The 25,869-nt window shown below is 40.9% G+C and overlaps 1 protein-coding gene across 1 annotated transcript; it reads right to left on the reverse strand.

Moving 5' to 3' along the window:
* On the reverse strand, nt 1-25,474 carry b4galt5 (UDP-Gal:betaGlcNAc beta 1,4- galactosyltransferase, polypeptide 5). The gene is made up of 9 exons (XM_028584039.1): nt 24,935-25,474; nt 4,039-4,158; nt 3,432-3,545; nt 2,974-3,101; nt 2,154-2,270; nt 1,787-1,974; nt 1,572-1,694; nt 990-1,091; nt 1-280 (listed from the first exon to the last, which is right to left on the reverse strand). The coding sequence occupies exons 1-9, from the start codon at nt 25,038-25,040 to the stop codon at nt 133-135; spliced, it is 1,146 nt and encodes a 381-aa protein (XP_028439840.1). The 5' UTR covers nt 25,041-25,474; the 3' UTR covers nt 1-132.
* Between the last annotated feature and the right edge of the window lie 395 nt (nt 25,475-25,869).

Here is a 25,869-nt window from a genome sequence, read left to right on the forward strand (position 1 = left end):
ATACAAACTAAAGAAATTAAGCAAAGAATCAATCAACTAAAACGTTCTAAGCAGTGCTGCCACTGGTGAGATATGGCTGATGTCCCAGAGGACTTTGATTCCCAGGTGTTCTGCAGTCCAGCTGTTCCTACGTCAGTAGTCAGCTATGGGTGCAAGCATTCTGCTCAAGCTGACTGTAATGTTGGTGTAGAGAGGTCTCCTGGACACTAGGGGGGAGTAGTTTAGGTTGTTAAGACCATCCACTTTCTGTCTCTCCTTTGAGTGGCGTAGTAGACTATACCTGCAAGAACAAACAATCAATAAATCAATGAGGAGAGGAAAAGTAAAAACCGTATGCAACAGTTCTTCATCCAGTGCTATACAAAGCAAGTTTAATGTTCAGGTCAGACAAGTTGGATTAAGTGGCACCTGCGCATTAATAAACAATAAGATAACATGTAGGAACAGGTTTCATTATCCTGCACAGTGTTACTAGATGGTAAAACTGTCTGACATTGCGACACTGTTGGTGGTGTAGATAGAAAGTGACCGTTGCATATTTATTTCTGTGGGAATGATCTATCAACAGATCACAGCAGTGTTTTTTTTCCATGAATACACAAGATTATTCATGATAATTTCATACAAGATTTACAAAGAGAAATTATTTTATACTATCTATTCCTTAAACTGTCCTATTAACAAATGAAAGAAACTTATTCTTATTCCTAGAGCTGTTTTAAGTAACTTAAACTGTGAGCAGAGAGAGCATGATGGAATTCAGCCCTGAAGCATACAAGCAAATCACATGCAAAGTCTTTAAAAGAGTTGAAATTCTCTCAAAGTCACTACTCTGGCTTTCTCATGTGACTGGCTTACGCCACATGGGCCTAAGCCTCATTCAAATTAGCAGCTTCCACGTTTAACCAAAGTGTGTGTGTGTGTGTGTGTGTGTGTGTGTGTGTGTGTGTGTGTGTGTGTGAATGAGCTGTGCATGTATAGACACCAACCTTCCTAGGAACTGGACTTCTCCACGATGGTGATGTGGAATTGACATATAGCGCCCATGCTCTCCGTGTGGTCTACTAACTGTGTAATTGGCAAACTGCACCCTACACAAACATATTAATGCTCTATTAATCCATAATGTACACAGGCCAGCAAAACAAGCATTGCACAAAAAGCATAATAACTATTACTTTGATAACCATACTATCATATTAACACTGTGAGAAACATGATATAGACATGTACAAATACAAGCTTTGTAATAACTGCATACAAAAGGGTTAATTACATACAGAAACAATTGGAAGAATTGGTCGTGTTTACTTAGAGCCCTGAGTCTGTACAGCTGCCTGTGAGCTTTGTAGGTGTGGGGAGGAACAAATATGGTGTGTGGCAAAGGCAAATGGAGTGGGGAAAAAAAACACACAAAAACTAATACAAAAGCCTGTTATGTGCCAACTGACCTAACCCATTTCTTAAGGATGCCTTATGTCAACGATACTGAGAGCCTCATGCAGCAGCTGTGTGTGTGTGTGTGTGTGTGTGTGTGTGTGTGTGTGTGTGTGTATGTGTGTTCCCCTCACCTGTTCCAGAGGTCATCATCCTCGCCACCCCAGCCCCAGAATGCATTTGGAAATCCATTAATCTTTTTGAACTGCTTCACCGTCAGGCCACTGACACCACCGAAGAACTCATTATATGGAAGCCTTGGAGGGACAATTACACATATTAAACTCATTAAGTAAGGAATAGATTTACTGTATATGCCCATGGAGATGGAGACAGAATCAGGACTCACATGTAGGAGTACTTGTCAAGTTTGACCGCAAAGTGTCGGGGCATGTCTGTGCAGCCGTAGTAGTTTCTGTCGTTCTCCATGAGGTGGTCCACATCGTGGAAGACTAGACAGTCCCAGTCCAGGTCCTTGATAGCCTCCTTGTAACCCACGTTGAACAACATGGCTCGGTTAAATGGCTCCGTGCCCAACTAAAGAAAAAAGAAAGAGACCCTATTTTTGTAGGTCATAATGCGACAACTTAACAACTACTGTAAAAGACAGAGATTATCACAACCTGAGAAGGACAGTCAATTCCAGCAACGGTTTGGACTTGACACAGGTGAATCTGTCAATCCCTGCCAATGACTGTGAATAGGTGTATGCATACCTGCTCTATGAAATAAAAGGCAAACTGGAGTCTCTGTTTTTTCAGCACTGGCACCAGGTGTCTCAGAAGAATGGGTAAGTGTTCATGTCGGTTCCTGAACGGGACTAGGATTGCCACCTAAGGAACACAAAATAGATTAGAACACAATAGATATGAAATGGCATGCATGTGCAAACACATGGAGATGTGGGAGATTATTGATATGAGAGAGAGAGAGAGAGAGAGAGAGAGAGAGAGAGAGAGAGAGAGAGAGAGAGAGAGAGAGAGAGAGAGAGAGAGAAAGATTTGGTTGTCAGAACATTCACAGTCCTTCTGGGCAAATGAATGTGAGACAGACACAGATGGCAGGCAAGATTGCTCTGTTGGACAAAAAAAAGGGAGTTACAAAACAGAACACATAGTTCAAGGCTATGAAACAGTACTGCAAAGCACATATAAAGGGTTGAATCATGTTTCACCTTTGTGTACATTTTCTTTTGCATTTGAATGTCAACCAGAGCAACCGCATCATCCTGATTTGCACAGTGAGCAACAGAGCAAGCAGGCACGTGGTGTACAATCGTGTATAGGACACATACTGGGACATGAGTCGGACATGCAAGTTACTGTATGTGCACAGTTATGAATGGACTGTGAATGCTGCATACTTCTTCCATTTGGGGCTTTGATTAGCTGCTAAAATCTTTCATATGTGTTCAGTTTGGTTGAGATCTAGATAATTTTCATACTAAAAACTATTCATGCCCTGTATGGGAGCATCTGCATTGTGTTTCTCCTTTCACAGACCTTCTAATAATCATCCACACACATCCACACTTACTTTCCAGCGGGGTAAACAGTCATTGGGCTTCCAGTGGCCTCCTTGGGCAATGTAAGGCTCTTCCTCCAGCAAGGATCTCTCCACCTCCTCCAAAGACACCTCACTCATATTCACCTCCAACCTGCCCTCTGTGTGTGTGTTTGTGTGTGTGTGTGTGTGGGTGGGTGGGGGGGGAAAGAACAGCGCTTGTCAAAGCTTGTCACTGCTTACCAAATAAAACACAAGCTCTCAACCATTTCACTGCTCATCATTAAGGTTAGCGCATTATTTACAGAAGCACAATGAAAGTTTACTTACGGGAACATTTTATTAGGCCAGTAAAACCTGAAGAGCAACTGCTTTATGTAAAGGTCAACTAAGGATACAATTTTTTCTCATTTGGTGCCTTTCATACAGTACAGAATTATCAGCCAGGACCAAATCAAAGCATCCAATCAAAGCTTTAACCGTGGACTTACTCATGGTGTGCAGCCTCTCAGGGCAAACCTGAGAGGGGAGGTAGGTGAAGCCCTCAGGGAGGTATGTGGTGGGAGGAGCATCACTCTCGCTCACGTTGAAGTCATAGGCATAGTCTGGAGTCACACACAAATATGACTATCAACATCATTTTTCAATTCAATTCAATTCAATTTTATTTATAGTATCAAATCATAACAAAAGTTATCTCGAGACACTTTACAGATAGAGTAGGTCTAGACCACACTCTATAAATTCCAAAACCCCAACAATTACAGTAATTCCCTCAAGAGCAAGCATTAGCAGTGGCTAACAACCAGAAGCATTTAAAACCAGTCTTTATCTGCACGAGTGTAGCTGTGTGGTCTATTGTTTTGTATCAATGCTTTTTTTATTTTTATTTTTTTATCTCCTCACTTCTTTCACTGTTGCCTAAGCTACAGTATGTGCTCTATACACACACGTGTGCATCACATAACAGTAAGACTAAACAGCTCCTTTACTTTCTTTATATAACCAGGGTGGAAACTGTGTTCCTTTCCACATAACTGCATGTAAATAGTTAAGAATTCCCGATACACCTTGGTGTATCAATGTATATGTTTTTACCTGTGCCATTGATGCTGTAAGCCCCTCTCACCACCTGCTCCAGAACCTGCGCCCCAATGTTCTTCACGTTCTCTCTGATCTGGATCCCTCTGGCTTGAACCATGAACACATACTCATTCACTGTGGACAGACGGGAAACCAGCACATTGGAAGATACTTTAGAAAAAAAGACAGCTAGAGCAGTTATATAATAACCAAAGATAGTGCAGCAATACAAACAATTATTTCAAAGAGGTCCTTATCTTCACAAAATATTTCACTCATGACCAACATCTTCCTCCATTCATTCCTCCTCTAGTGAGAAAAAAAAAAAAAATAAATAAATATATATATATATATATATATATATATATATATATATATATATATAAAAATACAACTGAACACCGAGGTCAACCTGCCAAAATGTAACAATAGAGTGGAACAAAACGAAGGGATGTGGTCTACCGGTTAGCTGAAACCACTAGCTCATATACAGCCACACATGTGCGCTTGCTAAACACACAGTATGTGGTAAATAGCTGTTCCCGAGTTACTATAACAGTGACTCACACAAGTTTCCCAAGTTGCTACAACCGTGACTCATACAAGTTTTCCAGCAGAGGAAAAGACCATTTGCCCAAAACTCCTGGAGTAACTTCCAGGATAACTGACTACTACGCCTCCTTCTTTATTTGGAGCCACATGCTAGCACAATGCGGCTAAATTGACAGATCTCTGCCTCAGCAAATTTGTATCCAACTGCACAATCTCTCGGCATTAATTCAATCAGCATTTATCTTAAAGCAATCCCAATATGATCCACATCCTCTGTGTCTGTGTACGTGTGCGTAATACTGCTGAGCTAGAAATCCAGGGAATGTGATTTGTCATTAGTAATTGTATTACAGTTTCCATCACATTCATCTTGTTTTATACAAACTGCCTGGCTGGCAGGACTAGAGAGACTAGTGGCTAAGCGGCAACTGAAATCAAGGTTCTCATTTTACCTCTGCAACACGCAAATATTACAGTACTGCGGAGGCAAATTTGCAAATGATAATGATAAAAAAGAAAATAGGAACACAGACTAGATCCTGTTCAGTGACACACACATACACATACACACACACACACACACACACACACTCTTTCACCCCCCCCCATCCCTAGGCACCATATGATGGAAAAAGCTCAGAGGCGTCTGGAGTTTGATTCACGCCTTGGCTTGTCCTCCTCATGCCTACCAAACATAGGGAGGCATATTATCTATGCACATCTTTACCAGGACAGACATACAAGACATATGCACGGACTGTATATGTATACTTTGAACAGCTTTAGCCTGCAGAGGAAAGCAAACCAGAACCTCTGTCTCATCTTTGCTGTCAAATATCATCTCTGAAACATTTTAAATCACTTGTTGGGTTCTCTTATGGGTCAGCAAAAGTCTATAACCACAGAGATGGAAGATGTGAACACTTGATCTACTGTACACAAAGAAGTGGGCATGCAATTCCTCTCTCTTCAAACCCAACGTGCAGGGTGATAGTGCCGGGTATTCAAGGCTACAAACTGTGACAAATGCAATTACACACGAGAGACCTGGAGTTTAGAGGAAGCTAACGTGGTAGGCTTCAACACAAGGCCATTAGCGCTGCACATGCAAGCACGTGCACACACACTGCATATGGATGCGTCAATGGCAAGCAGCATCGCATGCATGCATGCACAACTACATGATGTGGAGACCAGAAGGACCCCCACAAACCCAACCAAACTGTAACCCATCAAGCATGACGGGAGACCTTGAAACACCTTGTCCTCTATAGCTCTCACAGAACACGCTGTCCGCATGCCAAGCCCATTATATATCTCTCTCTCTCTCTCTCCCCACTTATCGGTCCTTCCCTTCACTTATCTGTCCTTCCCTCTATCCTCCCTCTTCATCCCTGTGCTGATGTCACTGTGTAATGTGGTTTGTATCAGTTTCTGTCAAGTCCTGTTGGTTCCTATCGTTTAAGTAAACAATCTCAATGATGGCTTGCAGGATGACGGTCAGGGACAATTCCAGGCCCAGACCCTGTACCATATTCTACTGTAACTTACGTTAACCAAAAACGAAAAAGCCAACAACCAAGCAGAAAATTAAACGCACAAAAAAAAAAAAAAAAAAAAAACAACACACCCCCGCTTTGCCTCTGAAAGGCAATTAACTCCACGTTGATAGCTCAGCAGTGGGAGGTGATCGGCCCCGTTCTGCTAGCTTCCTGATAAGAGCTGAAATGCAGGTTTTTTTTTCTCCTCCCAGCAGAAATGGTTTCTGCATGCTCACATATACACTCCTATTTTTCAGGGTTTAAAGCTGTCACTCTCAGAAAGGGTCATTTTTACTGCCACTGAATATCAGTGACACCCACAGACCTGACCATGCATAAAGACACCCAGGCAGTGGGGCACTATGGGTGCAAATACATAATTCCTCAGTGAATGCTGAATGTGTGTGATGCCAGTGTAAAAGCTGAATTAATGACACTATCAGTACGGTTGGCCATTCATGAATCACTTACCAGTCCATTTCAATGCCATATTGGAAAGTAAACAGATTACTCAAAGCATTAGCACTAAATTCCTCACAATTAACAAGAACAACCACTGCAATTTAAGTATATTGATCTATTGAGGATTGGCATGATGCTTATCAGGATTATATTGTATTAGGTTAAGGTTTTATTATTTTGCCTCGATGCAGGAGGATATTTTAAACACATAATACGTGTGTTCTTTTTAAAAACCATTATTGGATGTCATCTGAAGGGACAAGCGTGTTATGTCCTCCTTTGACCCTCTGTAAGTGATGCCGAGAAACCCTGAGGCTGTCGTAGATCAATACAAACACACACAGCAGCCTCTCGGTCTCTACAGAAACACACACAGTGGGCAAAGCCATGTGTTACATAGGGAAATCATACAGTTCTTTCTGCTTTATCATCATATTGCGAAAATAAATCACTTTAAAGGTGATTGGGGGGAAACATATGAGGGAGCTTTTATTTTTTATTTTTTTTACAATGTGTTTCCTTATCAGAAGGGATATACCAGTTAGTTCGTCATAAAGACACATACTGATAAGTAAACTCACATCCTGTTTGTTAGCCCCCGACAAAACCACACAGAAACACAGACACACACACACTCCTACTACTGTATGTTTCCACTTGCTACATGTTTGTGTGACTCATTCTGTTGAAATACAACACCACATACTTTGTGGGTTTTTATAGATCATTTCAGAGTTTAGAGAATTATTTTATGAGTATTTTGACAAGAAGTAAAGTTGGTCTTCTTCTTCTTCTTAATACACATGACCCACTATCTACCTGCTGGTTACTCATTCTTTATATTAGGGTTGCATGATATTGGCAAAATGTGATATTGCGATATCAATGTTAATTTAGATATTTTTATTAAACATGTAAAATTACAAAAGTTACGGAATAACGCATCAAAATAGATTCATAACAAATTAAACTAGTTTTCTTACAACACAAGGTTTATTTCAACTGACAGTCATATTGGAATGGTACAACCTAAATAAATAAATAAGGACCATGTCTACAGAACTGGTTGGACAGTATAAAATATATAAAGAACAGGACACAACTTTCTTTCACTTCTCCGATTCGTTCCGTTTTGTTGTCTGTCTATTTCTTCACTTACACTGTCACTCTGTCAAAATGAAACATGATCATTATAGTGTTTCAAGCGGGCTCTAAATCAAACACAACTAAGCCACACAGCTGGACGGGACGCAGCGCTCCACAAAATAAACAAAATATTACTTACTGCTACACTTTCGATATATATTGCACAACGTGATATTGCGATAACGATATATCTTACACCCCTAGTTTATATCTACATATAGTTAGGGCTGCCTGATTATGGAAAAAAAATATAACCATGATTATTTTGGTCAATATTGAAATCATGATAATTTAACACGATTACTCATTGACTTTTGGAAAGATGTTGCAATTATTGAACAAAAAAACAGTGGAAAAAGGTAAATAAATCAACAGAAAAAAAACACTACTGTGAAATTTGTCTTAAGACTTTTCCTATTTAAACTTTATTTTTTCATTCAGAACACAAGAGAAAATAAGAGTTTACTTGCAAAACGTAATGAGCTAAATAATTGTTTTTCTCGATTATTCTGTTTTTGTGATCATCGGGAGCTGAAATCATAATCACGATAAACATTTTGATTTAATTGCACAGACCTACATACAGTATAATTTACATGCATTTGTTACAGTCGTTCACCCAAACAGCCGTCCACACATTCTACACTTAATTTGGTACAGCCTACAGTTTCAACACTATATGGAAAGTCTTTCTCTCTGTTCTCAGCTCAGCTGTTGAGGCCAGGAACATGGTCCTCAGTTCACCACAGGAAGGAAGAGGAGTAGGATAGAGGCAAGCCAAAGACAGAGGAGCAAGTCCATCTGAGCAAGTTAAAATGCAATTTTGCTTTGTGAATTGGTATGTTAATTTACAGAACCATACTCACATGAGCACAAGCACTTGCAGCTGATAATCAGGACAATATTAGTTCAGTGCTAGTTATGGTCACATGGCACTCAGTCATAATTGGATCATGTCACACACACACACACACACACACGAGACAAAGAAGCCAAGAGTCCATGACAGCAAAGAAAAACACGAAAGACAAGATTCTCAGAGCAGATGTCATGTCAAAAATGACATCAGCACTTCCCCCATTCCCTGGCATCCTGCCCAAATCATGAGAGCATGCACTAATTCCCCTCTTCCCGAATGCCTCTTGTCCGGTCAATTTCATTCATTCATTCAGTTGTCATTTATCTCCCAAATCTTGTTCTTCTTAGCCTTCCTTCTTCCCCCCCCTCCCTGTACTGGGGTTAAACGCCTGACTGTGAAGGATACTTGAACACATTTTCTCTTTTTAAATAACCCTAAAGGAAAGCATCAGGTTTTTAACAGTGCTTAGGACGCATACTATGGCTTTGATTTGATCTACTTTTGAAACAGACCGAAAAATCATGCATGTGACGTCAGCAAAACTTTCACTCAAGCGCTTCCGGACAACTTTTTTTTATTGATTTCCTTTGTGTAACTGACAATAGAGGTGAAAGTAAGAGTGCTGATTGGATAACCAGCCTTTAGAAATGTAGTACTTCCTTAAAGTCTTCCATGACTTGTTCTATACGAACTGCAAGCTGCTGTTGCCCATCACCACACTGCTTTTTGACACCTCCAGTGCACACATTTACACACACACACACACACACACACACACACACACACACACACACACACACACACACACACACACACACACACACACACACACACACACACACACACACACACACACACACACACACACACACACACACACACACACACACACACACACACACACACACACACACACACACACACACACACACACACACACACACACACACACACACTTTGCTCAATACTTTTTCATATTTTATCAACATGCCTTTTCACAGAATCTACCCCATGCCAATCTCTAGGTATGGTGAAGGACATGTGATGATGTGGGGCTATTTTAATTCCAAAGGCCAAGGGAACTTTATCAAGATGCATAGTATCCTGGATCCATGAAATAACTGGCCTTTAAAAATAAAAATCTGCCTGCCTCTATGGGAATTTAACATAGGGGTGTACTGACTTTTGTTGCCAGCGGTTTAGACATTAATGGCTGTATGTTGAGTTATTTTGAGGGGACTGCACATTTACACTGTTATACAAGCTGTACACTTAATACTTTACATTGTAGCAAAGTGTCATTTCTTCAGTGTTGTCCCATTAACAGATATAATGAAATATTTACTAAAATGTGAGGGGTGTACTCACTTTTGTGAGATACTGTAAATGCAATCATGCATTAACTATTAACTGGTGGCCGCCTATCAGCAGCATTTTACTTAACTCTGCTTTACCCATTTATTCTTAGCTCTGGGTACAGCAGCTGTTTGCGTCAAGGCAATATTGTGTGCGTTTCAAAAAAGGAAGAGGGCCTGAATATAAGTGCAATTTTCACAACTCCTTACTGTATACAGTTTACTGTTAGTGTCAATCACCTTGCAGATATTTCCTTCTTTCTTACCCGCTCAGCTTTAATGCTGCTGTGAACTGCCCTGGTTAATCAATGACGCTAATCAATTGATTAACCTCTAGACAGAGAGTAAATGGCACTGCTGTCTTAGCTAATAAACGCAGCATGCCACTATAAAGGGAAATGGTGAACTTTTCCCACTGATACACCTAAATATCAAAGATAAAATAAAAGAAATGGAGCTGATAAAATGCCTAATAAATATGTGCAATGTAATGGAAAATGTGTCATGGAAAATGTTTTGTAAGAGATAACCTCTCCAAAATGACATATCGCACACAGACACAGCATACACTAACACATGCCAGTAGGGACAGCATGGGGTCTAATTTGAGTTCATTTTTGGTCTTGCACGTGTTACTCTGGCCCTCCATCTGCTCTGATGTCCTAAGTGTGGGTGTGTATGTGCGATTGTAAGTGTGTGCACCTACTCGCCCCTTTGTGTGCATGTGTGACCCTCCCCCTGAGTAACTGTGTCTGCCGAGCCACTACATGGCAGAGAAACACAGGGGCCATATGCAGCGAAAAAAATTACATAAACAACACAGTGGTGCCAGGACCCCTTGTTTTCAAATCCTGGAAAACAAGTATGCAAAAGGATATCAGCACATAGATGGGAATATAGAGGAAAGAGGACATAGCACTTATAGATTCTCATTTTAAGGGAGGCAATGTGAGTTGAGGAAGAAAGAGATTAAGTTTGACAAAAGTGAGAAGTTGCAGGAAGGCAAAGTGCCTTTTTCTTGCACTTTAAATAAATGAGATAAGCACGTGGGAACAACATCTTTTTGGCTGTGGTGTTATTTGGGTGATATCAGGGTGTTATTTGCTACAGTACACAATAATACCATGTATTGCCTCTATTCATAAATGCATCTGTTTAACTGTTAGTGCAAACTTAAAATATTCTTTTTTTTAATATTAAAGCAATTTTTAAACAAGTTTTGGATTCTGTCCGACATGTAGGGTGGTTTTCAGGCTCTTGGCTGCTGTAGCAAGTGTGCCTCCAGGTGGTGATAACCCTCCCAAACCTCTCCTCACTCCTGCTTCCCCTCCTTGTCCACTGCTGCTCTCCATGCCCATTTGACTGCAAATTTTCAAGTGTGTGGAGAAGGACAGAAACTGCAGGTTTCATCACGCTTTAACCATAGACAGTAAGACGAATGGACAAAGCGACGCCGTACACTTCCATGGAGACCAGTGACATCTATTAGAAGCACTTTTCCGGTGATGGCTGAGCATTACTGCGCAGTCTCCAACTGAGCTTGACGTAGATGTGACGCTAGAATCCTGTCTGAAAGTTGTTAGTCTTCTGGTAGCTGTGCCAAGAGCAATCTTAATCATTCCCAATCTTGCAGACTGAGAGCGTAGGTATATGTAAGGAGATAACATGGACACAGGCTAATTATTGCTAACTAAAATGCTAGTTAACATTAATAATTAAACTAAAACAGCAAGTGTAAGTCGAAACTGCCTACGAGCTTCTCTTGACTATACGGTAATTTGTCTATTTAATGAGACAGAAAATCGCGTGGTTATGACACATTCGTTAGCCTATTTTTACAAAAACGCCTGCTACGGAGCCATAACGTGAGATACAAGGTAATAGTCGTGTTTCTTTAGAAATGGACAATGGACAAAGAGAGTCTTTAAACGCTTTAGATGTAAAGTTATTCGCTGTCAAAGTGACGCCAAAATGAATGGCAGTCAATGGAATGCTAACGGCAGGTGATGGCTTGATAGCATCAAAATGGCGCCATAGGAGGTACGCTTTGTGGAGGCTCGCTTACCCACTTGGCTTTAACTCAGCTCCTGCCAAATGCAACTACACTGCAGGTCATTAAATCAACTCAAGATTCATGTCAGTGTCTTCCCTCAATGTGCCCTCTCCGCTTTCTGTCTCGCCACAGCTTTTCAGTCTCTTTCCAGAGAACTCATACGCTAACCCAGCTGCCGCAGTGCATCCTTTTACAATCTCTTAGTTTATTACTAAATAAATGTACATGTGTGTATTTATGATCTTGTTGAAAATGGTTAACCATCCCTAATGCTCTGTAACAAGCACTTACTTTTGCACACCAAGTAGCCTACTGTCCCAATCTCGGGATTTACAGTAAACAAGACAGTTGCGGTTTCGGTAGCACGGGACCGGTGAATAGTAATTCATTCTTGCAGTGCCCCCAACGCTCCGTTTTGCCAGCCCATATCCGCCTGCTTTTATATTTGGCAGCAGCCCAGAACATTCTTGTGTTATTGCAGTGGCTCAGTGTACGGGGTCTACAGAGGACATACACAGACAGCTACACATATGCACACAAACACACATGAGTACCTAATGACACAGACACACACAGACACACACAGACACACACACACACACACACACACACACACACACACACACACACACACACACGCAATACTGCCTCTGCCTATTTTCTTCTATACGCTCTATTTTCCTGCCCCCCTCCCAGATGAGGTCTCACAGCTGGAGGTTACTCCTGTTGACTGAACAAATGGGCCAGAGCAGACAGCTAGTATACCACGCTGCCACAGTAGCTATACAGTTTAGCAAGACACAGGAAAACGGGGCTATAGCTTTCCTCATCTAATTCTCTGCAGTTAATTTCATAATTTCATGAGGGCAAAAAAACAGATGTGTTGCTTTAATGAGGGTTATGTAAAACAACTCTATGTGGTAGTAAATTGATTAAGGAATTTCAAATTTAAGCTACACAATTTGTTTTTGCCAACGTGAATCAAGGTCATGACCCCAATTCTGCCGATACTTCGTAGAATTGCATGTTTTACAGGCGAGCCTGGTGTTAATGTGGTTAAAGTTAGATTTGCTGTGCATACAACAAAAGAAGTACAGTCTGAGGAGGAGGAAGGTCTGTCCCAGGGAGAAAAATAGTAATGTGTTAGTAATGTTTTATCCAATCACCACTAGTGTGTTAAAAACTAGGCTACATTTTGTGCAACACTAACTCCACCTGAAGATCTAATAAATGCAGGCCACTTTACCAACTAGCTTCTAGCTGCCCTCCTGAGGTTTTATTAGAGGAGCCTTGTAATGAAGCTCCTACGTAGGTTCTGTGCTGAGATTGTTTGTGGTTACTGCTATGGCCAACCTAAGGTGTTGATCTGGATACCTGAGAATAAAGTAGGTGTGTGTTAGAAGGCGGCATCAATATATCCATGTCAGTTAGGTTGTGTTTAGACTGACAATAGCAGTGCATCAAATTACGTAACCTCCTTGTCATTTAATGGGTGGGAATGAGGAGTCAGCTAAAAGACACAATTTTATTACAGGAATAATTTGGCAAGGATTAGCAGGATAGTGTATTATATTTCATACCACTAGTAAATACAATACCTGGCTGTCGGCATAAAGGTGATTCATGAATCCTTACTTTTTAAGCATTGACATGGGTGGATTGCACATGGTCGACTTGAGTAATATATTATATCCTTATTCAAATGATTATAGATATGGGAGCATGAATGAGTCTAAAGTCTGTATGGAAAACAACAGGTTGCCAGTGCCTGTCCAGAAGTAAAGATTAGACAGAGCATACTTGCTTTCATCGAACGCTTATTGTCGGCAAACTTTAAAAAACAGGTGCAGTCATCACAACCATTATCCCTACAACCAGCAGTACTCCACCCGTCATCAACATTTGTGTTTTGATTATGCCTCACTGGCACCATTAGCAGCTGCAAACCAGCTCATCACAAGTTACAGTTTGACTGCCCTCATAACACATGACCAACGTAACCACGGTAACAGTCTCCATAACAATGAGAGGCCCATACTAGGTCAACAAAGACTGGGATTCTCCTCAGGATGATTAGGTTACATAATTGATTAGGGCCTCAACACAAGACCTTCAGTCCGCCTCTGAAATAACTCACAACTCTCCATCTGAACATTGGTACACCTCCACCCCCCCTCACCTCTCCTGCATGCAGCTCCACCCTCTGTCAGACATGGCTGACTATTGGACATAGGTCATCTTACAGACAACAGAAAAAGACATAAGCCTCGGGTGACTATGTGTGTAGGGATCACTTTTGTTTGCTGTGTCTTTCTAAAGTCGGGCCAGACAGACTCAAATTGCAGTGACCGTTTCTAACAGGAACTCCAATTGATGGAAGCTGAAAACTGAGTACAATAAGTCATCTAAAAAAATAAGGAAACTATTTGAAATCTGTGTGAAACTTCAGGTACATAATGTCATTAAACATAAAGAGGAAGCAGCAGGTTTTCATATATCAACATGACTTTAGGTGCACACAACAATCAATGTTAGAATAAATAAAGTAATGCTAAAACCCTCAAGTTTACTTGAAAAGGAAAACATGCTGCTATTACAGATAACATGTATTGGTAAAACATGTTTTGCATTTTGCTTCCCTGTTAAATATAACAAGTAATGGCCTTTTGTATCTATAATAATTGAAATCCATTCACTTTGAGGACTGGAGACTGACATAATGTTTGCTTGTTTATACCCAAATAAATATTACAATGGAATACATCAGCAGCAACAGGTTAAACCATCTGTTCACAATAGATCCTCGATAGATCTGCACATTCCATGTTATCACATTTATAGAAAAATATATGAAAATCTACAAATATAAACTGAATTGTCTTGAAAACATTGGATGGAGTGGTTTCCTTTAAGCTAAGAATTGTTCAGACAAAAGCAAGGACTTATCCGTCTCTAGTCTTCTACAATCATAGGAAAAGAATGTTTTAAGGTGCCAGCTGGCTTGCTTGCTAGGGGGCTCAGTTCCTAACCATGGTGCAGAGGGGGAGTAGCCTCGTGAGACCGTCCTGATCTCGCGAGCTCCAGTTTTCCACTCGCAGATCAGTCTGGCATCTTGAGGCAGAGAAAATTTGGAGCCGTTAGCCGGGCCAATCAGCGTTGGTTTTGAGGTGGGTTAGGTGGTGATAGACCGATGGTTTATCCAATCAGCTAACCAGTATTATCAGCCAGCGGTAGCCCTAATTCTGTTAGCCGCTCCCTAATGCTTTTTTTTCCTCTTGGATCCTTCTTTTGGAATATGGTCCGGGAACCTGAAATGGTGCCTTTTATTCCTAAATTCTCGTTACACAAACGGCAAATATCCTTTACCGACATGTTGCTTGCATGCTGAGCTTACGAGCTCTGCTTTGCCTGCAGCAGCAGGGGCGGGCTTGTGTTTGTATTTTCATACGCTTCGTGGATCTGATTGGTTGATTTGGCCCGTCTATCACCAACATAGGTGATAGACAGATGGTTCATCCAATCAAATAACCAGTATTCCACCCCTTCCCAAAAGTTCTCCAACGGAAAGTTCCCAGATGGATATGCCGAGCAAATGCGAAGCAATCCATCTGGCGGAGTCAGGTTAGAGGGGGAGAGGTCTACATTTTAAGTTTTACGGTATGGGACATTATTTTATTTGTAATGTAGGTATGTAGATCTTTTAAAAGACATATTTATGTTGAAAAAATATACCTACAGAAGTAGTTATGTATCTTGTTGTGCGTTTGCCCTCTTATGGACATAATGTGCAAAAATACAAATTCCAATAGTTACATCTGTGTTTTTTTTTATTGGATTGATCGGATGAGATGAAAATGATGAAGATGATAAGAGCTATCTCTGTGCTCTTGGCAATCATTTGCTTGCTTTCCTCACTACCATTTTTCTTCTTGTGCACCAATTCTCTCAAGCCGGATAGCCAGTCAGAGGGATTCCCCTCACCAAAGTCTATGACCAAAAAAAAAAAAAAAAAGCTAAGCAGGGACGACGAGAATCCAGACGATCTCCTTGGGTTTGTCAGCACCTTTAGATTTAACAGTGTCACAATCAAAATGGTTGTGTTATCCGTGTCCTTTTCAGGGTGACGCTCAGTGTTCCTGAATATTCTAGTAAACCATATTTGGAGTGTACAGTAGGTGTATTTGTGTTTATTTGGGTGTAATGGAGGATAGCGAGTAGGGTGTCACACAGTCAATGAATGGATTTAAGAGGATTGCTCATGCCTCTGACTGACTCACAAGGTGCAACAAACTCCCACTCTATTGATGTTTAACTAAATTCCTTTGTTAATAGAGTATTTAGAGTCACATGTCCTTGGACTGTGCACACAGATTTACAACACAAGAATGTAGCAGACGACCACAGAAGGCAGATTTAAGTGTAAAAAGTCTAGAGATGCAATCAGAAATAACAATGTTGATGTGTTTATATAAATAATGGGGCATGTGTTGTTCTGACCTGTCAGTGCTAAAGAGCAAGAAAAGAAAAGTCAAAGTTATTTATAGTAGTTGTAATGGCTTTTACTGAAGGTTCTCCTTTACAGTTTACAGATGTCCCAGACAAAAAGACAGTCCATGGCCCTGTCCCAAAGGACTGTATCCTTTGGGATTTGTTGTCACCCCGATCATCATGGGAACAAGGGTGGCATGTTTCTGTGGTTGTTGTGACGACAAAAAAAAAGTGTCAGTCTTGGTCTTGGATGGGAACAAGCCCTCAGGGAACCATAGCAACTGCAGTGAAAATGTCAAACACCAGACCTTCAGTGGTCTAGCTGGAGGGATTTCAGTGATTGAACTGCTGTGTAGCCAGCTATCTATGTTTTCCTTTCATGCTGATAACAATTTTATAATTATTGTTACTCAACTAGAGTTTTTTTTTTTTAAATGGCAGAAAAACTTAAGTTAAATAGAGAAGCTGCAATATATTACAATGTAGCATGCCTGTTCATTCACAGTAGAGTTAATGTTTCACTCCAGGTATGAGGCATTAGAGTTTGTGTTCTACCAGTGGTAGATCAAACGTTATTCATCTATCAGACAGTGCAGATTCAGCTAATCAATCTAGCATGAATAACATCAGTTCTATGTGCACTTTGTGCAGTACGTTAAACGCCCCGTCCTCCTTCTCCTCAAAAAATGTTTATGATCTTCCCAAATTAATTCCGCCAGGGTAACAGGTCAGCATCTAAACAATGCTGTCACAAACACATGATAATCTATCTAGGCTAAAGCTACCTACATATTTCCATTTCTAATTCTATGTAATGCTAAGCACCAAACTGCATAGCACCAAACTTAATCTGTCTGATCTTTACAAGCTGCTTCCTTCTTCAATACCTCTCCACTTGAAGCGCCAGTTTTTACCCAAATTAGGATTCAAATGTCCTTGGGTAAAGGCAGCCAGCCACTCTTCGTTATATTGGAAATCGGCTTTGCAGGAAGTGGCCGCACAAACAAATAGACATAGCTTAAAAGTGCTCTGGAAAACACTGGGGAGAGACCAGCATGCCCAGTAGCACTGGATTTGATGGACCAGGCATTACAGGGTAACTCATGACATGATAGTATTTTGCCTCTGATAATGACCGTATCACTGTACAGCAGATTCTGCAAGAAAAGATAGAAAGTCAACTGCAATACATCGCAATATCTGTAACTGATAGGGGTGGGGAAAGAAATGGGATGATTTTCTAAAATTTTCCCTAGAATCGAGATATAGATATATAGCTGTGTCCTTGTGTTGAATCCTTGTCATCACTCAATGTATCTGTGCTGAATCTTGTTCTAATAATTGTATCATGTATGAAATAAAATTGCAAACTTTATGATCCTCAATACAAACAAAGGTGACTCCCACCAGCAAAATTTAAAAAATAAAATATGTCAGACTGACAACTGAAAACAAATTGTTTTTTAATCTCATGATATATTGTCTAGGAGTGTATTATTCAACTTTTGTTTTTGTTGAAGAAGGAAAATAAAATTACAATACTCTATACTACTGAATCGCAATACTTCATCGCAATACTTCTAGAATCGCCGTTCACTTGCAGCTGCCATTGTCGGAATTAAACAACACAGATTCACTTAAAACAGGTAGCCTCGTGGTGCATTGACAGTAATTGTAAAATACCCTTTTCCCATCTGGGGTTCAACAGCAATTTACTGGTGAAATAATTTATTGTTATTGTTATAGTTATTACGTTATTATTAAATCTTTAATTTTGACCATGGCCTTAGCAATAAACAAGTCACTGACTGTTGTTTACTACCCTTATTTTTTTTTCCTTCTTCTTTTTTTTTTTTTTTTTTTTTTTTTATTGAAAAGTACCGGTTCAGGCACCGTTTAGGCACCTGCACCGTTTTAAAAGTATCGATTTAGCACCGGAATCGAAAAAAAACCAAACGATACCCAACCCTAAGCGACACAAACGTAAACAACAATGGAGGGAGGAGAGAGATCCGCGCTTCTAGCTGGAAATACAGTCACTATTTTGAGTTTGTGTCAGCTAAAGACGGCAATATTAAGGTTCGTTGTACACTCTGTGCTGGTGGCGACAAAGTGCTATCTAGCTACAAAAATACTACGTCAAATTTGAAGAACCATTTGGAGTCGCAGCACTGCAGTCAAACTTACAGAGCAAGTCCCAGCAGGTGGTGTGAAGCAGAGAGCACAGGATCCATTCACCATTCACACACATCCATACACTTTGGCCGAGGCTGCCATACAAGGTGCCACCCGCTCATCAGATCAACATTCACATACCAATGGCGCAGCATCGGGAGCAATTCGGGTTCAGTGTCTTGCCCAAGGACACTTCGACATAAGAACACTTCGACACGGCACTGCAAGGGCCAGGGATCGAACCACCAACCTTCCAATTGGTGGGAAACAGCTCTTACCATCTGAGCCACAGCCCCCAATAAAATGAAAACACGTGACATGATTTAAAATGCCAATAAGCAATAAGATGTCAATAGGCAAAAGCTAAAAATGTGTTCAGCAAAAGAAGGATACACCTGTGCCTCAATATCCCAAGGGCATATATTGCTATAATGGTGCCAGTGTTGTTAATGTATCAGAAGAGACTGCATCAAGATATACTGAGATATAAATTATTTGTCCCAATTCATGATCCACACTAAAGTTTATTAAAGTTTTCACAGTTAAGCAAATTTCACAGTTTTAAGCAAAATACATACCGCGGTCAAAGCCTGAGGTTGTGTTTCTCAGGTAGCTTAAGCACTTCTTAGGAAAGCCATCTTTATTCATTATTGAAGTAAATGCTAAATTAGTCTGCTGTTTATTTGTGGGGATATTTGTTTTATGATAACTTACCCTGCACACCTATTATCTTACTGATAGAATTCACACTGGGCTTATCATTCTATAATTGCAGGTATATTCTCAAAAGCATAACAATAAGGGCCGCACAAAATTGCACTGTGCAGGAGAGAGTTTATGATTAGTTATTCTCAGTGTAATACTTGCTCATCAAGCAGACCACCTTGAAAACCTGACACCAGAGAGCCTGTTTCTTCCCTGGATCTCGCTCCAGTGGGATTCTCTCATGTTTTAATTAAATAAAAACTGCTCCAATCAGGCCCAGCTGTGCCCTGCATCCCCAGCCTGCATCAGTCAGTATCCATGCTCGGGGGAAACATAGAGGCTGGGGTGTCAGTGCATATGAGTACATGGAGATAGAAAAACCGAGAGAGAGAGACAGAGGCAGACGGGAAGGGAGAGAAAGAAATGGACTAAGCCGCGAAATTGGGGCATTCTGCACTGAAGCCACCTGGGTATCACAGGAAGCCCTGCTCAGGTGTTCTGGATGGGTTCCCCGATGTGCAAACAAGCAGAAAGGAAAGGGAAAGAAGCTAGGCTCATCTCTTTCATCCATTCCTCTCCGTATCCCCCTCCTCTTGCCCTTTTCCATCGTTCGGTTTCTTCTTTTTACTCCAAATGATTCTGCTAATTCTTTGCAGTGTCTCCTCCTATATGGTCTCTTTCAGCAAATATGTTCACCTTCAAAGTGTGGCTACCATCATACATAGATATATTTAAGACCATAGGTGGCGCTAGGCTATTTTTAGGGGTGCTGAAGCACCCCTAAATATCATCTCAGCACCCCTGAAAATAAAGTCCTTATTGTGATAATGTGAGATCGTTTAGTGCTCAAAGTAGTGGCGGTTTTTGGCACGGGCGAACCGGGCAGCCACTTAACTTAAAAAAATATATAAATAATCCTCTGTGCTGCGAAGCGTTTTTCTGTTTTCTATCATTTCACTGTGTGGGGAATTGGCATATCAGCGCCCCCAGCAGCTGCAGGCGCCCTGCTTGCTGAGAGAGGTCAGCACCCCCTACTTTCACAATGAAATGGACTAGTCCGTCCCACAGTGCGCCGCCAAAGATAAACAAACGGTCACAGGAGAAATGGGATATACACAGAGACGGAGAAAGACGAGTCTAAACGGTCTAAACCTTTCTGTTATGTCAATGGTCTAAACGCCAAAATGAAAAAAAGTTACCCAAGCGGCTCAAATAAAAGAAAAAAGCGAAAAGACATGTTTTCGGGAGTAGCAGGACCTTCATCAGCTCTACTTTGGTAGCCTACACAATGCATTATCTGTTGATTAGTTGATTACATTTGCCTTCTGGTTGACAGCACAAAGGAGCGAGGAGAATAGAGAGGGAGAAGGGCAGAGAGAGCAAGATGAACAAGGTGAGAAAATGGCTAGGTAGCCTATAAGACATGTATATACTAGGACTACTGTGTTTTATTTTCTCTTTTATTTGAAGATTATTTTCTAGTTGATTAAAAAAATGTTTTGTATGTGATTGTCAGTGATAGGATGGAGGGAAGGAGATAGAGGGAGAGAGGAGGATGGGGAGAGAGAGAGAAGGATGGAGAGAGAGTGGACAAAGAGAGGGACCTGGAAGAACCAGGTGAGAAAGTGGACATATATTATACGGGCAAAAACACTTAAAACATTCCATTCACATTATATTTACATAACGCATTTCATGGAGGACTAGGCTCTTAAGAAAAAGAGATGTTGTGTTTTCCCCATCTGGTTCAGAGGCATTATTAGATTAGATGAAAAAGTTGAAAATCAACAGCAGAAAAAAACATGAATAATCTTGTCTAAAAATATGTTAAGGCTTAATTTACCATTCAAGGTATGTGCAGGGGTGTAGCTCCAAATTCTGGGCCCTGTGAAAGGCATTTTCTATGGGCCCCTCCCTGCAGCCAAAGCTATGAATTCTAGCATATTTTTGGGCCCTCCTCACATGAGGGCCCTGGGCACTCAGTCCCCTTCCCCCCCAGTCCAACACCCCTGGGTATGTGTGCTGCAATAATCATGCTTTGTAGTTTCCATCTTTTTTCACAGCAGATGCCTTGAATCTGTTGATAGTTTGTCATAATTGCATATCTCAATCTGTCTATTTCTTTCCCCAAAACTCACAAGAAGTCATGATTTAAGGGTTTAAAAAAAAAAAAAAATCTTACGGGAGCATGCCCCCAAACCCCTAGCTTAACTGCTATCAACTTTTCATTAGGGGCTGAGCACCCCCAAAGGTCAGATCCTAGAATCGCCCCTGTTTAAGACATTTGTGGCCCAGATTCCCCATTTGATGAGATGTACTGTATAGTCTATCGCTATAGGAGACTCCAAATTAGAGGATTTTGTTGTAAACTCACATTGTATACAGAAAGATAATTATGGTAATAGGAAAAGCTAGAATGATCATAGTCTTGCTGGGATTATTTATGGAGAATGTAGCTACAGTATAGTAAAATAATGTGAAGGATTCACTGGCATCTCTAAAGCCCCCTCTGACAACTCCACCTGCTCTTTAAGGGATAGGGCAGATTTCACACATGCAGTATGGTGGTTAAAATGAATTACTGGAAGTAATATTAATGCATGGGCATTAGCTCAATTATGTGAAAGATGTACCAGCAAGGCTGCAGTTTGTCAGATACAAATTAAGAGTAACCGACAAATGGAGTCACACCGACACGGTACCCAATATGGTGAATAGGGTGTGTGATCTCTTTGCACATCCTCTGATCATTATTCTTGCACACCCTGCACATAATAATAATAATAATAACATAATTCTAAAACAGCAGCTTGTAATAGTGTCTTTTACATATTTGTATTATAATATTTCTACTGATCACACACACACACACACACACACACACACACACACACACACACACACACACACACACACACACACACACACACACACACACACACACACACACACACACACACACACACACACACACACACACACACACACACACACACACACACACACACACACACACACACACACACACACACACACACACACACACACACACACACACACACACACACACACACACACACACTAAAGATGATGTGTTCTGTTGAGGTTAGTTAAATGCTAATGCTCTGCTGTGGTTCAAAAGGTTTTCGTTAACAGGCCACATTTGCTGCTGTTTGTCTCAAGCTATGGCGCAATTGTGCATCTCTGACCACATCATCTGAAACCTCAGCTAATGCCCATGCATCAATATCACAACCAGTGAGTAAATCATACCACCTTATGTTAAAAAAAAAAATAATAATATGAAATTAGCATTGCACCATCCTCCGACCCCCACATGATATTCCTGTTTGGGCCTGCTGGCTAGAGCTCCACCAGGCATCCTAAGTGTAAAAGACTAAACTGTAGCTTCTAGTAACAGCAGCATAGGCTGCCTTGCTCCTGGTTACCATCTATAATTAATGGACTGGTGCTGCTGGTCCTTGTTCGGTTTCTGAACAAACCCCCAGTAAACCACGTGGCCATTACAGCCCTACAATAGTCAACACCCAGGAGGATAGTTATGGCCAAAAGCTCTCAGACGGTTACTAGACACCATCAATACTTGAGCTGGAAAAATAGTGAACAAATGAATGAAGGATTATGTTTACCCTGGTTGCTCAACGATGTATCCGTTTATTTGTTTCACATTTAGATTATGTTGTAGATGGAGATGTTATTGGGATTTACACAGGCTACTCCTGTCAGTAAAGTGTCCTCCACATGAGAATTGATTCAATTATTGATCAAGTTGTCCACAGCAGGTAAAATGCGTGAATGGATCAATACCCATTTTGATGACTAAGTAGGACCAGTTCTCTCTTTGATGTTTTAGAAAGGCTGCACATGACATAAGCACTATTTCACTCATACAGTCACTCTCTACTCCAATAATGACTGGCTCTCATATTTGGCAGTGAAAAGCAATTACATATTGATTGTAAATGTGTTCAGTTGGAAATTAAAACGTTTTTTGTGTGTTTTTCTTGTGTAAACTATAACATGGGTCTATCTAGGGCCGGGTACCAAATTCAATACTTTTTAGGCACCGACAAAATTTGAGTATCGAAAAATGCCTCGTCATTCGATACCCAATTTTCAATATCTAAGGAGTAAATCTCATCCGCGTCAGTGAGCTAATAAGCATGCTTCTACCAAGATCTAATAAGGCTCGTGATTTGCGGTCTAAAGTTACACGTCGCAGAGGTAGGCAGTAAAAACTCTACGTTACGCACAGAGACTGGGCTCACGTAGTATGAGCTGGAAAATAAATAAAAAGATTTGTGACGTAATGTTGTAATTTCTTTTTGTTTTATAAAATTGGTATTGAGAAGAAGTATCGGTACTGTGACGTCACAGTATTGGTATCGCTAACGATCCCAGCCCTAGGTCTATCATTGTATTAGGGCTCAGATGACAATGTTCCACGGAAGTCCAACCAAGCATGCCTGTTCAGCAAGCAGAACAGGATATCCAACGAACGGTAAAATATTTCCTTGTGAACTTTTCCCCACAACTGAAGTATATAGGCAACCATGTAGTTGTTGCTCAATTGCACATTCATCAGCGTTTTTACACCCACTCAGTGGAAAATCATAACAGATCTGGTTGGCACAGAGTCAAGTACAGAGTTAGGTAAAAGTCCCAGTTTTACAATATGTATTAAGATAAGCTGAGCCGGTTAAACTACAATAAAAAGTGACAAATGTTTGGACATCACATGGGTGATACTGACCAAAATAGCAAGCATGAATGGCCCTATATCTAAGCTGATAGGATGAGTGGACAATGGCCTCAGCTAGCAGGTGTCAAGAAAAGATGCTCAAGAAAGACTGAGGTGACACACATGTCCGCATATTCACTGAAAGTGACAAAGAGTGATAGAAAAAAAAGAGTAGGGCGGGGATGATGAGACATAATAAAATATAATAATGATAGCAGAAAATCAGGACATTCAATATTACACAACTGCATATGACTTACAGCCGCCAAATGATGTAAGAATATATTTGTTTGTCAGTGATTTCTATGTTAAGATTGACTTCACACATGTAATTTAGGCCTATGAATCCATGACTCACAACATGACCTTTGCCCTGCCAAAAAACAGTCAGACAGAATGAGAAAGACAAAGTACATATGATTCACCTTTGGCTGTTCTATGGATGCCAACAATAAACCCCAAATCAAAGCCAAATACCATATTTTGCCTGTGGCCCCAGTCACTACTATAAACATAATAATCATAGTTGTTAGGCCTGCTAACATCAGCATGAATAGCAGCCATGATGCTCATCAGTAGCACTATTATTATCATGGTCAGGTACATGGATATTATAGGATTGAGTTCCAGCATCCAGCTGAGTCTCATCATCGATTGGGAGAGATCAAGGCTCAGCAGAGGAGCATGGCCATTTCGCTTGTCCACACTCCCAAGCTGAGCTGTCACACATGACCTAACAGCCCATGCAAACAAAATCACCTCATTATAACGTCTGAGTATTTCAAATACAATCTTCAATTTGTTTTCACTTACCGATTCCGGGGGCGGAGTAGATGAAATACAATGCGGAGGTGGACAGTGAAAAAAGGAATAAAAGCCCAAGGAATGACCTTCTCCGGAAACGCAAATGTGTCGGCATTATACACGCAGCACAAGCACACACACAGGCACGTTAAATTCAACAACGATAGACCAGCTCTGATGTGTCCAGATGCCAAAGACAGTGGTCGGCGGACAGCCTGGATTAAATAAACCGAGTAGAGTGGCTTGTCTGCGGCAGCGATGAGGAGCGAGGCGACGAGGAAGTCAAGTCTGTTTCCGCGGCAGGCAGTCAGCGCAGGAGAGGACCTAACCAAGACTCCATTCCTGAGAGGTTTCGCTTTTAGTTGCCGGTATGTCCGTTGCCGAAACGGATGATGATAGCGCAGTTTAGCCTGGCCTGGAATTTTCAGTGAGGGACCATCATTTGTCTCACACACTACGTCGGTGATGGTGTGTGACCGCTCCTGCGCTTTGCCTGCCTGCCTACCAGCCCTATGAATGGGACTGCCTCTCCGCAAAATGAGCAATACCTAAAGTGGGCGTTAACCGTACCCAACAAAACAACGTGCCCACAACGTAACCTTGCGACCAACCATTCGAAGGAACATAATATGACACTTTGACGTTACGGCAGATTTGTTTTAAGCTAGCTAGCTATTTCATTTAACAGGATTACATTGGGTCTGATGATTTAGCTATATGACTAATCAAAGCACCAATTTAACTATTGTCAGCTCAGTAATCTGCAGTTTCACTCTGAAACAAAATGTAAGTTGTATATAAAACCATTTTTTTTTTTTTTTTTTTTTTTTTTTTTTACGTTAGGCCTACTGAGAAGTGCTAGAACCTATAACTCTTGTGTGAGGGGTGTTTAATAATATCTGTCCTCCCCAATTAGGCTACACAATAACTCAATTACAGCCTCC

This window comes from Perca flavescens, chromosome 7 (genome assembly GCF_004354835.1).
Source record: "Perca flavescens isolate YP-PL-M2 chromosome 7, PFLA_1.0, whole genome shotgun sequence".
Taxonomy (NCBI): Eukaryota; Metazoa; Chordata; class Actinopteri; order Perciformes; family Percidae; genus Perca; species Perca flavescens.